Genomic DNA, 16,664 nt, shown 5'->3' with positions numbered 1-16,664 from the left:
ACAAACAGGAGATTTAACTGAGATTCCAGTCTCCCATTGGAATCGCATTGGTGTGCAAATGAGTGTAGTTCGCCTGCGTGGTTCTTTTCTGATTAACTCGTACCGATTCACCAAGTAGGTTCCCCATTTGCGCTCTGTTGATGGCCGCTGATTGAGGTAAAACAACCTTACACAATACCTCCCGACATTTACGCCTAAATGGACTCAACTTGCGAGATCAAATTCCTCAAAGTATCCTGAGGGCTTACAAGTCCTTAGTGCGGTCCAGATACTACAGTTCCGTTCATATAGGATAGTGCGAGTAACGTGGGCGGTCACGCATCGAAGGTTGTGGCTGTTTACGCAGTGTCTGGCCGTCCGCCGTGGCACGCGGGGAGCGGTCTCCAGCATGAGCAAACTGCCCAACCTGAGAGTGTTATTTCAAGCTACTTGGGATGCATCAGTAGTTTGAGAAGCGTGAAGCAAGATAATACGGAGATACGCCGAGCTCCTCGCAGTGGTCCCCCAGAGGCACCACCCATGTGGCATTGAATGGCATGATGACAATGCGGCCAAAAAACTGTCCAGTTTTGTACTTATTAGTCCGTTTACTCATGACAATGCGGCCAAAAAACTGTCCAGTTTGTACTTATTAGTCCGTTTACTCATTCCAAATAGTTGAGATATTCAGTAAATACTTGAAGAATCGCTGTGAGATGAGCCAACCTATGGGTCACGAATCAGAAAAACGAACCGGCACGAGATGCAACGAGAAGCTAATTCGATTGCTGATATGGGTAGCAAGCCGGTAAGGTAAGACTATGATAGGAAGCAATCTTACCGGGACATCTACGGACGGTCGGCCTCTGTTCGGAGAATGTTGGGTAGTCACAGAGCGGTGAGTAGGCCGATTCCTCTGGACTTTCAGATTTGGTCGAGAGGGTGAAAAAGGATTAGATTCTCTGTTAAAGGGAAGACAGAAAATAATCGCTGAGCGTCAAATGATGTAGCAAACTTACCAAGTTTTTGGAAACAGAGACACCCGAAAATTTCAGAATGACAGATAAATCAGCAGTGCGATATGTTATGGAAATGCTTGGTGATCGGAAACATGAATGGTGAATGATTTTGTCATGTAACTACCCTTAATTTGAAAAATGAGTGAGCAAAACATGTTAAAGATGCATGAGTGGGGGAGAAGCAAAACCCACTTTGACGTTTTTCCAGGCTGTTTGTTAGTGACAGGTAAACGCCGCCGATAGGTCGTCGATCCGTACATATAGCGGGAGCTACCTCCCACTTGCTTGCTCAAACGGGATCGTGAAGGAGCGGAGCCGACACGAGTTACGCGGTTGAGTAGTCTCCGGTGGACGGTTTGTGATAGTCTGGACGAGGGATTTTCTTGGTTTTCGGAAATACCACTGGATAAATTCCGGCGAAACGTCTGTAGTTGAGATAAATATCAGACGTGCGTTATAAGTGTCCTAGTGTAGACATTGCACAGTGTTCCGTGAGCACATCCGAAATATCAAAAGACAAATGACAGCCAAGACCTGAAGTTGGAGAGCTGAAATCTATTAGAACAAATATGCAGGCGCTGTACCTTGTTTATGAAAATCATTATCGTCAATAGTGTCATATCAGTGTTCAACAGTGACGTTTCGTTGATGTGGTTTTTAAAATGAAGACCACATCGAATGGGTACATCGGTAGACCCAAACCGTTCACCAAAGACATGGTTACAGTTGCTATAGTTTCATTTACCAAGGATAGGAATGAAGAATAGCAAGTGAAGGGCATGAAGATCTGTGAATATTTAATCGTTCTACAACTACAATGAAGTACGGACAGGAAAAGCGATGCATTTTAGACGATAGTTTTGATGCAGAAGCGATGGAAACCGCACAGCAGGGTAGTTCCATCGACATACAAGGAAACTGTATCAGGTAATGGGAATAAAGTTACGAGTACTGGCTTCCTCAGGTCGTCGGGCTGAGAAAAAAGAAGCAGATGTCTCCCTGACAACCAGAGCATATGGTATAACCCGACTACCTTATCGGGTGGGACCAGTTCGTCTGTTGTGATCGAGTTTTCTCTTCTGAAAACTAATTCGGCTTTGCTGATCCAATATCGCCACCAGGCCATGATAATACATTGTAGATGTAGACTCCCATATTCTGTAACTCTGTTCATTCAGCACTATTGAGCCACCTCCAATTGACAGGCTGATGTCTGGCTGGTGCTTAGTGTCTGCAAAAGACTTTTGGAGCTTCCCATCCAGAGAATGATTTTGTCTTATACAGCCAAGGGCATGTGAACGTGAGCCTACCCACTAACCACAAACTAATCTAGTAGATTCCGTTTATGTGAGTTCATGTGGATGGTTAAATAGCTGGAGCCAGAGGCTCAATGGAGTTCCTCGAGTTCAATGACATTTCTCCACACAATGGGCAGCAAATAGGCTGTCTGGGGACTTATTTGCGTACATATTCAATTAAGTTGTATTGGCTTGCTATATGTAGAGTTCGACCAGTAGCCACAGACTATTACGTGGCGCCTTAGAAAATAGAACGGCCATTTCTATGGAGGAAAATGTCGGTAGCTCAGGTAGCGTAGATGGTGGTCGTTGGCTTGTTCGCTGAGCTGGGCAATTTGATTGCAAACATTGGTTGTGCCAACCACCAAACCACCGCTACGCACTACTACGCTCCAGAATAACGCACTGATGATGTCACCTCGATTGGTGATGAATAGATGGTGGTTGTTGGCTTGCTCACCGGTGGTGCCCAACCACCAACCCACCGCTACGCGCTACTACGCTCCAGAATAACGCACTGATGATGTCACCTCGATTGGTGATGAAACGTTTGCAATCGAATTGCCCAACTCAGCGAACAAGACAACGACCACGAGAGAACGGCCCTGAAGAAAAGCCTGGAAGGACGCTAGAATAGACAACGGGGAGGACATAGATAGATGTGCGGTATGTACTCGAGCGTTCCACTGAAAAGTGATATTCCTATAGTAGCCATAAGTCTGAAGACTTCGCCTTTTTGCACCGAAGCGTTAAACCCATTTCAGATTGAAGTCCATCGTAACACTGAAATTCCACCCGGAAACTAGCATTCCGTCGTTCAAACAACCGAAAACACTTCATTGTCAAACAAACCAGTCTAACTCATCCTAAAACCGCTGATTCAAATGAAGTAAGGTGGAAGAAGATGGGAAATGACGTCATGAATAATGGGCAAACATATGGCGAGACGGAATACAAATAAGAATGCAACAATTCAGCTAATTGGTTCGACTAATTACAAGTAGGTTGACGATACATTGGACATCGAGAGGCGTGGGAATGGTGATGGACAAATAGATGTATGAATAGGTGAGGCGGAAGTGTGGCCTCGTGAATGTTATATAGGTAAACTGCATGAAAAACCGCTTACTCTTGGTTTAGCTGATCGTTTGGTAGACTGGTCAGCACTCAAACTCGACACAGATGAACTCCGACTCCGTTCCGAGGTAACCCCATCTTTGGTACGCATGTGTTTTCCCTCACGAATGGTTGCCGGACTGGAAGTGGCAGAACATTCACTATCTGCTGAATTGCTGCTTCCTTCACCAGATTGAAGCGTAGTATCGTCGGCTGGAGGTTGTGGGCGTTTCCGCCGCTCCTGACGAGCGGAGATGAAAGGCGGTCTAATGAGCCTTTGGTGTCGAAATCGACGTCGTTTCCAGCGAAGTTCATCTCTTCTAGCCACGTAAGGTCGTGTTGCCCCAATTGGCGTCTCCGGATCGGATGCCAGGTGAAGTTGCCACAGCCAGCGAGTTTGTGGTATACTCACTTCCAGAAGACTAGCTTCCATCATTAGATTCTCTAGAATTTGACGTGTTTCCGGTGCGAGTGGACAAAAGAAGTATTTTGCCTGGTCAGTAGCAGATGGACGTACTTTGGGAGTGACCAAACTTGTAGATGGAGAACGACGATCGTAAGTACGAGGTACCAAAGTCGGATCACCTAGGGCTGAAGAGAATATGATGACAAACTTACTGGTGCTCCCGCATGGTAACAGATGCAATAGTGTTCAGTGAATAAAGAATCATGGGAAAATATATACACAACATCAGACAATGGAGCAAATCAACTTTTCCTAAAACCGTTGCACTTGCAGATAAAAGGTTACTTTGTGAAAAGGACCAAATGATGTTTAAAAAACATACCATTCGATCGAGGGCCGGCCTTCTGCAGTGAACTTGGACCCTCCATGAGCATTCGGCGTTCAGCCTGCGTCTGCAGCGAACAGATTGTCTTTTGGCTAACCGGGCCTTGAGAGTCCGTACGCGACCTTGAAGCCATGTATCCAGCCGTCATAGCGGCCACTTCGCTGGTGAGGTTGCCGGCAGATTCCTTGTGAGAAGCAGCTTTCCAACACTGAGGAAAACGAAGAGTGGATGATGGTACCAAGCGAAGACTGGATGGGAAGGCAACACGTACACAAAACACAACACACTTACGCGTTCAGGTGAAATGACCCCAGCACTTGATGGCGTCTCAGATTCCTCAGCTAACGCATTCGAATCAACTGTTGTTCGGGCTGGCCGTGTCAAGCCAGACAACAGACGGCGAGGTTGACTATCCCTGGAACCGGTCGCCTTTGTTGCCGATTGATAGGTCCGTATCGGGTGACCCAGTAACTGGCTCGTATCACTTGATACTGCTTCATCCAACTTGGTGAGCTGACCGTCCTCTTCGACGAAACCAAACAAGGGCATTTTGAGACCAGAAAACTGTTCGTATTTACAAACGGCTTGTGACAACTCGGGTGTAGACTAAAATAAGGAAGGAAGATAAACTACCTTCGAGACCACGTTTTAAATAGAGTATGGGAAACAATCGGTGGGTTTAATACTGAGGGAGGTTTTATTGCCGAAATACTAGCTTCTTCAAGCCAAGTATGCAAGTTACCAGGTTGGTAAGACCGGGGATTTGAAACAGCTTCGAGGGCCGTACAGAAGGAAAGTGTGGGGTAGCTAATTCCACACACGACCATGCGAAAGAATCGGAATTTAGGTTATTGTATCACAATTACATTTGGAGCAGTGAGGCTTTTCTGTTGCTAACGCACTGCTCATATGACTAGTACCAGTGAACCGACGAGTTCGATGGCTATTGAGTATAATGTCGCACTTGATTGGTTATTTAGTTCAGTCGGTTCAGTTCATTAGCTACAAGCAATGAGAAAAGGGTACACTGATTCCCAGTTGCTAGAGTTTAGGTCTCTGAAAAACCGGAGACCAAGACGGGCATGGAAAGGCACTAAAGACGATGGTCGAGTCGATGTGGAATCATTCTAGCTGTCGGACGAAATGAAAAAGTAGGCAGCTACGCATTGAACGCGATTGCTTTATATACTGCGTACACTGAAATCGTTTTGTATGAAAATCACGCAAAATATACGGTAAAAAACGCGAATGCGAAGAGGACCACAAATTAACTACACTCTCACTGAGCCACAAATTTGAGACACCTCAAACGTGTCATTAATGCAAGACACTGGGAGAAATGTGGAGAATCGATGAACACAAATGATTACTTGTAATGCATCACTCATATGGTTGCTGAAAATCCGTCGACAGCCCACAACCGGTTTCGTCCTTCTTGGGGCTCATCAGGTAGGCGCAGTCCCCGAGTTTCCGTCAACCTTATATTCTACTTGAAACCAAATTACACGAAATTAGCGAATATGCACTCACTTGCAAACCAATTTGGTTTTTCGAGAGACTCACCTGGAACCCAGCTGAATCTCTCGTTTGTGATGTTTCCAGGCAGGCTTCCAGGTGAGTCTCTCGAAAAGCCAACTTAGTTTGCAAATGAGTGTATATTCATAAATAATTACTGTTGGAGTGAAAAGTTGACACGGTTAACAGAGTGGTTCTTATCGCACACAGAGGTGATACACGTGAGAGAAATCCCCTCTGCAACCACTGTTTAGCACGACTTTTCGTTTGGGTTGAATGAAAGTTGGTGAAAATTCGGAAAGTAGCTCCCAGAACGGCAAACCCAGGAGTGAACTGTCACCGCATTTTAACCACTTAAACACCAGATAGGTGGAGTCATGGCTAAGAGAAAAATATATCGAAGTCCATCGAGCCGAGTCATACATCAATCTAATTCGAAACGATGTCTTATGTATGCGCTTCTAAGGGGCAAGGTTACGGACATTTGGCGCTGAGGGTGGCGGAAACTGGGTGAAGCTGTCTCAAACCACGTGTTTCGCAGTTAACTTACCCGCCGCACTACGAAAGGAGCCTTCGGAAGATGTTACTATTTGTATTTCGATTCTAAAACATGCGCATACAGACTAAGTGCAGCAGAGTTTTACACGTTCCAGGGACAAAGCTTACGCTTGAAAAGGTTTGCTAAGTTCAGTCATATTGTTTAGATACGAATACCCTAACTGCCTTATATAAATTGTAAACTCTACCGTCTTTATTTGACAGGTAGACAAGGAACTAGAAAAGCCAATGAGGACGCTAAATAGTTGTGTGCCCAGGAGCTCCTGTTTGGTACTATATCAAGAAAAAATAAACAATAAAGATATTAGATAGCTCGCTGAAAAACACTCACTTCCGTGGGAAACAGAACTCTAACCGCGTTTTAACACCCAAAGTCCGGCGAAGAAAACAAACGACTACACCCACATTCAAGGAGCTCCCCCATGGACAAGCTTCCAGAAGCGCCGCGAATTGAAGTGAAACCACCCAGAGGAGGTAAAATGTTTCCCCTGTAATATTTTCCCCTAGAGTTCAGCTGGCAACTGCAAATCCGACTGAGCAACAGAAATGTTTTGCGTTCCGGTGTCCAGTTCAACAGTCAAAGCACATTTTTTCGCTTACACAAGTGAGCAATCATGAGTCTTCACAGCTTGTCGCGTAACAGATCTGTCACCACTCCAGTCAGTAAAATTAGTGTTTAGACACTTTCTTGTTTCGTGTTTTTGGCCAAGCATCACATAAGTGCACCATGAGGTATCTTATCCAGTAGACCCACGGCTTCGCTCGTTTTACTTGATGCTTGGTTATTTTTCTGTCGAATACCGGAGAACTACCGTTATACGTAGCGAAGACTACTGGCTTGTGATGCATACTCGTCAGCGCAGCACCTCACCAGAATAGTCACAAGAAAGCAGACGTGTGAAACACACCAGGACTTACCTGTATTACATTGCGCAAGCGGCGCACAAATGAAACAGCCCGTTCACACAGCATTTGTAGTGCGACGAACTCCGGTAATCGAGGGAGACAAAATGGACGCCGAGTAGAAGCCGATGTGGGAGTGGGTTGTGTAGTTGCCTCAATGGGCAGAATACGTACCAAATCGTCCAATAACGCATGCACATGCGTCAAGTCGGGACGCATGGACCGTTCACATCTGGGGCACATGTAGCGCAGGCGGTCTGTTTCCGATTCCTGATGGAAAGGTTTACGAGAATTACAAGAAGTAGTGGAACCCGTTACTTGTCAGACGGTTGCTACCACGGACGTGATGTTCAGTGTGTAGACGTATTCTACTGGACAGAGACCCAGTAACACCAAATTCCTACCAGGACATCTCCTGAATGCGCCTCCCCATAATGAAGAGGCCTGGAGGCAGCAGTGTTCAACACTGCTCTCAAAAACAAAGACAATTTAGTAAGCAAGCTGGCGTCAAATTGACGGGAAACCATGTGAACGTAACACTAACTATGAACAGAAGCATAATTGCTGAAGCTAACAAGGAGATTTGGTAGCTGTGGAACAACGGGTAGACCCTCGGATTCCAAATCCAAGTCACTGAGACACGTAGTGAGGTTATGAAACTAGCGTGCTGAGGACTTGAAAGTAATCGGGCAATGCAGTCCCGCGAAGTAAACAGTATTTCTACCTGTTGTGTTCTAGCGAATTCACCACACAACCCCCCATGCTCTGTACCGTGTGACAGTTATTGCACATGAAACAACGGGGCTCTGGGTGATGCCACGACAGCGTAGCGGTTTTTGGATAGAAACATTTATCCCAGCGATCTACGTGAAAACTCGAACGTGCATGGTATGGTTCTTGGCCCTAGTAACCACGAGCCAGGATAATTCAGAATCGCTACAGCCCTCTACAAAGGCTCTCTGGTGAGAAATAACCATGATATCTGTGTTTGCTCTTGAATCCTGATTGGATCTCTCTGTTAAAAAAAGATTTTTGTGACTCTGATTTGATCAGCACTCAGATTAATACAATTTTGCCACCTTCCCTCAAGTATAAACAATCTCGGTCCAACAGACCTGGTTGTGTTTAAGGACGCCCATAGAACAGGCCGCCGTCGTGGACTTGGATCAGTAATCCGTGGGTGTTCTTGACGTCCTTTCTTAATGTAATGAAAACAACTTTCACTTCAACCGAACTAAATGTCACAGACAGTCAAAGGTCATGTAGATTTGCAAACATGGCATGTACAACGACTTCAACACCAGCCTGCTTCTGTTATCTGGAGCAATCTTGCATGGAGATGGGTAGTTCAATAGTGAAGCAGTGAAACATCAGTGTTGAACACTGATGTCGTGCTGTCGATGATGATGGTGATGATGAGTTCAATAGAATTCACTGAACTCCGGTCGAGCGATCGAGCAGAATGAGGCCAAGGATGGCACTAACCATTTAGGGGGGCAACCTGAGGGTAACGCTCTAACTAGCTGCTTTTTCATAAGGTTGGAAGGTTCCCCACGAAGAACTAGCCACGAAGTATTGGCTGGAAAGTGGCCTCTCTTGGGAGGGAATAGAACCTATAACGAATACGTGAGAAAATATTACCACACATGGCGCAATCACTGATAACAACAAACTGATGTACTCAGGCCGGTAAAGACCGCCTCAAAAAGACGGTCCACTGCCAAACATCCCAAACTACTTCACCATGAACGGTACCATGAACTCACTTACGAGTATGACTGCAAGTCGTTATAATTTCACTGAAACATCATTGTGAAGTTTCTCAAAGATTTGCATGGATATCGTCACCATAAGGAACATACGAGCATATCCATGTAACAGTATTGCAACGACTTTTGGTTAGATTAGTTTCAAGCTGATCCATACACAGGAACTAACGAAACCATGAGCCAACCATAAGCGTCTATTGGTTCTGAGGGCACACTCATACGGTCAACATTATCGAGAGGATCTCCACCTACTATAGTGACAACTGGTGAGTGTCGAGCGACCACTGCATAGTGCAGAACCGCCGTATATGGAGATGAATATGAATATGGAGATGAACATATATCGCTACTAGGTCGAGCAGCTGCTGCCGGAGCTCCACTGAAGTAAGTATCTTTGAAGGGAAGCTCCTTTGTTGTCCCACGAGACATAACACAAACCAAGTCGGGTCAGGTCACGAAAAGATTTGAGCAACCAACGGGTTTTAATACATCACAAAAAAAGTACGTATTAAACTGTAGGAGAAAGCAGGACGGATGATCAAAATCAAGAAACTGTTGCAAAAATTAACTCTTAAACACATGTTTGTTGGTAATTTGAGATTTGGAAGTTTCTGTGAAGGATTCCGACAATAAAGAACCTGAGGTGATCCGAAGAAAGACCGTCCTTGAGACAGAATATACTTCTGGAGTATTAACAAAAGAAATGTCAGCCATTGTGCGGCCCCCCAGAAAACAGACAAAAAACAATACTTTTGTAGACACTTTTCATCGGAGTTCACAATTATGTTGCTCTCCAGACACGGCACAACGTACGATCTACTACCCCCAAAAGATTTCACAAGTCCTGCTAGTTAGCTTTGATTGGGTGTGCGATCTTTCTTGGAAAAATCATGAGGGGAGAGAATATCACCTTTATCACGCAATAATGCCACTGAGGAAACAGTATATCTTTTGTTTCCAACCGGAGCGAGGTGTTTGTGACCCAGGAACACTAGAAAAAAAGCTCTGGACGATGAGGCGAATAGTTCTACTAATCATGGCTTTATCAACCAACAAAGAAGGTCGCCTGATGTGCGGAATTTTTAAACGCTTACACCAAACACAAGGAACAGGCTACGACAATAACAATAACGCTAGTTCCGACGGGGAACTGTGGAAAATAATGGACTGAGAAATCCAATACGAATGGAATCGTACTGTCTCATTCTACTGACCTTCATATTTGGAGGGAGAACACAACGTCCATGGAACCAGTCTCTACACAGCTCGCACTGAACCATGAAACCGGAAAACCCAGTCTTCCTGCAGATGCAGTAAGTGACTGAATTTTGTGCTTTGGATTTGGATTTGAAAGCGTTGGAACATCGCAAATGATGCATTAAGTTTAATTCCGAATCGATGAAGGCAGAGTAGACTGATCGGTACAACTGAGAAGCATTGGAACAGGTCACGTCGGCTTCTGCAAATGACTGTAGGTTAAGGGAAAGGCCGAGTGAAGTTTTCAGAGGGAGAAAAAACGTACGAAAGCATGCAAGGAAAGTTACTGAATCGACAACTTACGCGAGCGTTTTCCTTAGATAATGTCCAATATGTGGTCGCGTTTAGCGATGCACTGCGAGAGCCACGCTTTGTGTAGGTGCTCCATGATGAATCTGAGGAACGAGCATTATCCAGTTCTAGGAGCATTTCTATTGAACGGACGCTACGTGGTAGTAGGACCTCCAATAAGTGCATTTTTGACTGAGGCCACAGAAACAGACGGGTTAATCTGTCCCGAAACTGAACGAGGATATTCAACTGAAAGAAAACACAAACCGGCTGATAATGCACAGCAGTTCACAGAGATTAGGGGAAAGACTGAAGAGGTCTGGATGCAACAATGGAGATTTCAATAGAATGGTGTTTCAATTCGCACGGTTTAGTCAGTTGTACCGAATAGCTGTAAAGTCACATGAGCAGCCTCAAAATGGATCATCTGAGTTGTAACTGATAACAGAAGATAAGTCAAAACCTACCATCTCGGTTACATGCTGGAAATGAGGACAGTTTAGCGGGAATGGGTGTTCCACATCTAATAAACTTTGTGCGCAGGCCTTCCAAGTCTCTGCACTACAATCCACGGTGCCCATGCGGAGCTTCTCGTACAAATCCTCTGAAATGGCGACAGGCGGGAAGGGCTGTCCAGGAGGAACAGCGATCAGTAGTCTCTCCATTTGTTTAAACTGAACCTCCAACTGTTTCGCCCGAACACACATAGATCGAATGTCCGCGATAATCGGTAGCTGGGCGGGTAAAGTTTCCGCTTCAGCGATTTCCGATAGGACATCATCAACAGATAAGGATCCAGATCTGACAGAAGCAAAGAACATATGCGATGTGAAGTTTTCTCATTGTAGGGGAAATAAAGCGCAAAAAAGCACAGCGAACTGCTGACTTCGGACTAGAATGGTTTATTTGAATGGATTTTTTAAGATGCGTATGCCAGAAGCACGGTAGCCTAGAACCTTCGCTTAAGTGATGTGACCAAAATGAGGACAGCATCGGGCAGGTATCGCCCAGGTACATTTGTACGAACAAAATGGAACCTTGTTCTTGAACTACAGTAACGATATTCCCTCCTAAGACACCTTTCAGTCAACAGTCAGCAAACACATCATTGAACATTCCGGATGACAAGAGTAAAAATAGCGCCATCGACAGCCATACCACAAACTGATTTCACCACCAGGATAGACAAAATTCCCGGACCGACACAAGTGCTTAACGGCCAGACAGCCATGCACTATTATGAAAAGTCCTATACTTGAAAGGGAATGCAAAGCGAAGTATCTCTAGGTGTCCAAACCTCAGAAGACTTAATCTGACAGTTTAGATGAGAAGTGCCCACATGAACGCCATTGGGATGGGATTTCGGTCAGCTCTTGTGAGAACTAAAGCTGAGCAAGGAACGTGGTCACGCGGAGCCAAGTCACAACACTTCTACAAACCACGTTCACACCAATTCGCCAACTCACCGGTTAAAACCCACTTGATTCACGCGACGGAATATGAAACTTCTCACAGTGGGTGACATCTCGACACAAATGAAAGAGACACGGAGATTTCTGGGTGCTGGATGGATTGTCCATCAAGCACATACTGTGCAACAGTCGAAGCACCTTCCGATTAACTAGCTACAAATTCACTGATAGTAGCTTGTGCCAGCTACATTACTCGGACGTTAGACCTAAAACGGCATCGGGTTCTTGCATTGCAGCCTGATGTGAGGTGTACCGAACACTACTGCTTCGAATTAATAGCTTAACAATTGGATTTCCATTCAGTACAGACTAACAAAAAATATCCATACCAACTTTAGACTTATTCGCAAATTTCAGCAACATTTTGAATTACCAAAAATGCTTGGAGGAGAGCGGCAAATATTCATAAAGACTACACGTGAGGAGTGGAGCGCTTTTTGTGGACAAAAAGAGAATGTAGGATTCACTTATTGCGAAACTTTTCGATCTATCGGTGAGATAGAGTCAGAATTCAAAACAATTTAACAGCGAAGCAGTCGGATGTTTGACCAAAATTGCAATTGAAGCCCCTGTGTCTCAGCACAAAGTTTGCAACCCATACACTTGTCCGGAGAAGAGCCACTCAGAATAACCAAGCATCATATCGATTGGGCGGACGTACCACGGGCCGGCTAAGGACCAGAAGAATGTATGCCTGATTGGTCACGATATGGCTCAAACCGAATCGACTGCTATAGTTCGGCACCTCTCGTCCCATCACAAAGTGCCTGATATGACGTTGCGAAAAATTTTGTGGCCGCACTATAAAAATAAAACTATCGCAAGCTACAGTGTCCTTGGATGCACTACACTGGGCGGAACAGAAGTCTTGTACACACGACCCCTTAACTTCAATGCACCTCGTTTCTGATGCTACGAATGAACCTGGTTGGACTTCACTGACTGACTTCATTTGCCATGTTACAATCACATTCCATACAGTTGAAAAAACACGTGAACCAACCAACACAATCATGCGCTACATTGAGAAGTTTCAGAGACGGACAAGATTGTGGGAAATCCCGAAATGCGATATTTGTATCTTGAAGGCGTAAGACGCATGCTTCCGCATCCCGTTTGGAGTAGCTTGTGTGGACAAACAATCGTTAAAAAACAACACGATGCCGTCAGCGCAATCCTTCACGGTCCGTTCGAAGTGTGCAATACATGATGACGTCGAGGACACAATTGAACACAATACAATTGAAGTTACTTGGGCTTTCGAAGAACTGTGACTGCTTTAACGGAGATGACACTATGATATCATCGTGGCATACCAGGATGGGTAACCTACTGCGGACACTGCACTCGAGAGGCCAGTGTACACTGGAGGGAAGTGCGCTAAACGCTAAGCTCATGGGACGTTGGTGGTTCATTTTTCATCAACACACAGTTGCTTGTAAGTAAAAAATAGTTTATAAAGTAGATGTAGAAAAGCCCTGGTGAGGCGGCTACCAAATGCGACATCAACAGGTATCATCAAACATCAACACTTCCCCGGATTTTTGGTCCCAGCAAACTGACACGCGACTTTAAGAGCGAGACAGTCCGTTAACGGTATCGAGGTTTTTTTAACAAACTGATTGATCGATGGGCGCAAAAAGCTGATCATCTGTAATGAACGAACACACCACAGAAAGGATACAACGTGCTGTGATAATATATGAGTCAGGAGACCTGTAGCTATGGATGTGTTGGAAGCGGGATCCCAGGCTAAATTTACACGGATACTCCAGACGCAACTGACTTTTGGAAATTCGTGTATCTCATATCCTAAAAAGTTCATACTGAACCAGAAGACTCGGCCAAAGCATGACAATATGGTTGACAAGAAAGATGGAATGGTTCTGTATCACTACTAAAATGCAGCTCTAATTAAGCCTGCGATGGCTCGATCCAAGTTTACCGTGAACACGGGTTTTCAAAATTGTCTGCGGAATCCTTATTTCAAATTTCACTGAATGTGCAGTGCCCCACCCAAGCACCTGGATTCGTTTCTTCCCAATGAACACTTATCAACGACCCGACCAGTAATTCAAGCAGCCGCAGTGAATTGATAACGATCATGTGACTATCTCGGGATGGTTCAGTGGTTAAGGCACGAATTTACTGACCAGAAAGTCTGTGGTTCGAACCCGACTTCTTCCTCTTGACTTTCCCTGTCTAGGCTTGGGCAACCTGTCAGTATCCCACCCTCGTGCTTCCCTCTGATGACATGGCAGTTAGGCACTGAAAGGGTTCAACAGCTGAATGGTTTTTTTTACGACGTGGCTATCTTGCATCCATTACTTTGTCTACAAGTCTAATATAAGTTTATTAATCTGGGGAAAATTACGTGTCGATATGCGCTATCTCATATTCCTAACAAATTCGAACTGTTCAAACGAAGACGATGATGCGTTTCCTACGAAAGACAGCTTACGTATACAGACAGAGAAGGAAATCGTAGCTACCCTAGGGTTTCACATTAAGCTCGTTCTGTGGGCTCCTTCAAATGGTAGAGGCACCGCCATAAAATAGCATGACAGCACGGGAGATTTTGCCGTACTAGCGTAGATGACCAATGTACCGGCAAAACTGAGTGTGTGGATGCGGAAACGTCTAGGAAGAGTTTCAGTTGAGTCTCTCGTGAAAACCAAATTGAGTTGCAAATGAGTGTATTTCTCAAGAAGAGCTGCAAAACTTTTGCAAGGGTGTGCTGCGCTAGAGTCACACGCGGTGTAAAAAGAACGTTAAACAATCATTTGTAGTCCACCTAGTCCACTCATGATGAAATATGTCACCCATTGAACACCAAAATCGACTGCAATGTGGAGGAAAATAATTCACAGATTTGTAAACCATGTACATAAGGTAAAAATAAATGAAACCCACTTGGAATTTTGTATTGCAATCAGTCGATCCTCAATGACCTTTGCACTTTTGATTATGCCCAACAGGTGCCGACTGGTGTTGATCAGAACAACATCCAACCTTGACTTATCCGGAAACGTCGGCGACGGCAGCGCATCCGGAGTGTCATCCTCGAGTTTCATAGAATCTGGTGTCTTGACATAGGCAATGGTGGCTGATATCAGGTCCCCGTGAAACTGGAGGTCGCACAAATCTGTCAGTGATGGCTTGTTCAATGGAGCTGTCTCATCATTGCTTGACGTTTCTTTATTGCTGCATGCCAATGTGGTTTCGACCTGTTCCTTCCATGCCAAGCAGTCATATACCTGAAGACGGTTAAAGAGATACAGTACAAAGAGTTTAGTAGAGAACGAGAAAACCCGTTAAATTGCTGAGACCCACTGTTACGATCCAAATGGTGTTTCACGTTGACTTATAACCTTTCGCTCACAAGCGAATTACAGGCTCAACTAACCATATAGGCTTGGTCAAGCTGTCTCATACAACGAGTGAAAACTCCATAGAAAGTACTCACTACAATTCCGTGATTGAAGAAAGACCATAAAGCACTGCTGTATCTCACAGCCCAACTCCATCGATGAATAAATAAAGAAGGACACAATGAATATCCGTTAACAGATACACATTATGAAACAATTAGTTGTTCACGCGAAGAGTGACTCTAACCCTACCCTAAAAGGAGGGAAGCATTAGCCATCACGGTGCTTACTGTGGGCGAATTCGTACCTGTTTCTCGAGCTACATGTGACTCGAATGCCGCTCAGTCTGGCCTAAATGTTGTGGGTCAGCAACTGGATTGTGAAAACGTCCTTCTGGTTAGGCACTGTCAACAGTTAAGGTGTGCGTAAAACCGACATATATCCAAAACTCCAAAACCATTTGGGAGGCTAGAAGCTTCCAGCTTGATCAAAATAAACAACCCAACGTAACGCATTCTCGATACACAGCTTTAATGCAAACGAGAGGGGTTGGGATAGTGACATTGCTACTTTGCACAATTCCAACGGGAAAGAGNAAAGAGTACAGGAAGAAATTTGATACTAAAAGGGGACAAAAAAGCGCTCCTCAATAAGCTTTGGAGTTTCACGGTCGAATAAACATGGATGAACAAAGCAGTAGGGTCAACAAAATCATAAATATTACAAAACCGAGGTAGTGTAACAGAAACTATGGCCATCTCATCTATAAACTGGAGTGTAGAAATCGCAAGTTGAGTATGAAATTCACCAAAAAATAACAGGACCAGTTCAACAACTAGTCAATTTGTCTACTTACTCTTTTCAGATATACCGTTTCCGGCAATTCCATGTGGATCGTTTCAGCCTGATCTAACAACTGCTTCACAGCATTCACAGTTGGTACATCCGTCTCTTCGGTGTCAGACAATGCGGGGGCATTGCACTGTTGAATGACTTTGCTGGCACGACTTCTCCAATCGGTTATCCAAGCACCCAACGTCTCCAGTTGGTCCAGTTCAGGTAGAAAAACTCTTATTTTCGAGGCGACCTGAATAAGCTCGTAAAACTCATCCAAGGAGAGCTATAGAAGACAGGGGCGGCGGTCAATAGATTCAATAAGGATATCATGGTACAATACTGGGCGTATCTGTGCTGTGGTACACGCTTCTTGCAGACAGGCTAAGAAAATGGTATTGAGAAACGAAAATCAGAATATTAGGGATTTGTTTAATCCCTTCAAACACCGAAGGCGATATAAATTCAGCCTTTGGATAGACAGAGTGACA

General features: G+C 44.7%; 1 protein-coding gene across 1 annotated transcript in view; it reads right to left on the bottom strand.

Annotated features, from left to right (window-relative positions):
- T265_05174 (hypothetical protein) overlaps positions 1 to 16,664 on the bottom strand; it is a gene marked incomplete at both ends in the record, with an annotated part of 42,800 nt that overhangs the window by 7,395 nt on the left and 18,741 nt on the right. The window contains 11 exons of the mRNA XM_009170106.1: positions 821 to 941; positions 1,191 to 1,423; positions 3,426 to 4,003; positions 4,201 to 4,411; positions 4,495 to 4,809; positions 7,195 to 7,449; positions 10,163 to 10,417; positions 10,509 to 10,745; positions 10,964 to 11,297; positions 14,882 to 15,225; positions 16,196 to 16,459. Of these exons, the coding sequence (XP_009168370.1) occupies positions 821 to 941; positions 1,191 to 1,423; positions 3,426 to 4,003; positions 4,201 to 4,411; positions 4,495 to 4,809; positions 7,195 to 7,449; positions 10,163 to 10,417; positions 10,509 to 10,745; positions 10,964 to 11,297; positions 14,882 to 15,225; positions 16,196 to 16,459 (3,147 nt within the window). The remainder of the gene's footprint in view (positions 1 to 820; positions 942 to 1,190; positions 1,424 to 3,425; positions 4,004 to 4,200; positions 4,412 to 4,494; positions 4,810 to 7,194; positions 7,450 to 10,162; positions 10,418 to 10,508; positions 10,746 to 10,963; positions 11,298 to 14,881; positions 15,226 to 16,195; positions 16,460 to 16,664) is intronic.

The sequence above is a fragment of the Opisthorchis viverrini genome, assembly GCF_000715545.1.
Source record: "Opisthorchis viverrini unplaced genomic scaffold opera_v5_93, whole genome shotgun sequence".
Classification (NCBI taxonomy): domain Eukaryota; kingdom Metazoa; phylum Platyhelminthes; class Trematoda; order Opisthorchiida; family Opisthorchiidae; genus Opisthorchis; species Opisthorchis viverrini.
The sequence above is the reverse complement of the archived record's forward strand: the minus strand, read 5'-3'. Positions and strand labels throughout refer to the sequence as shown.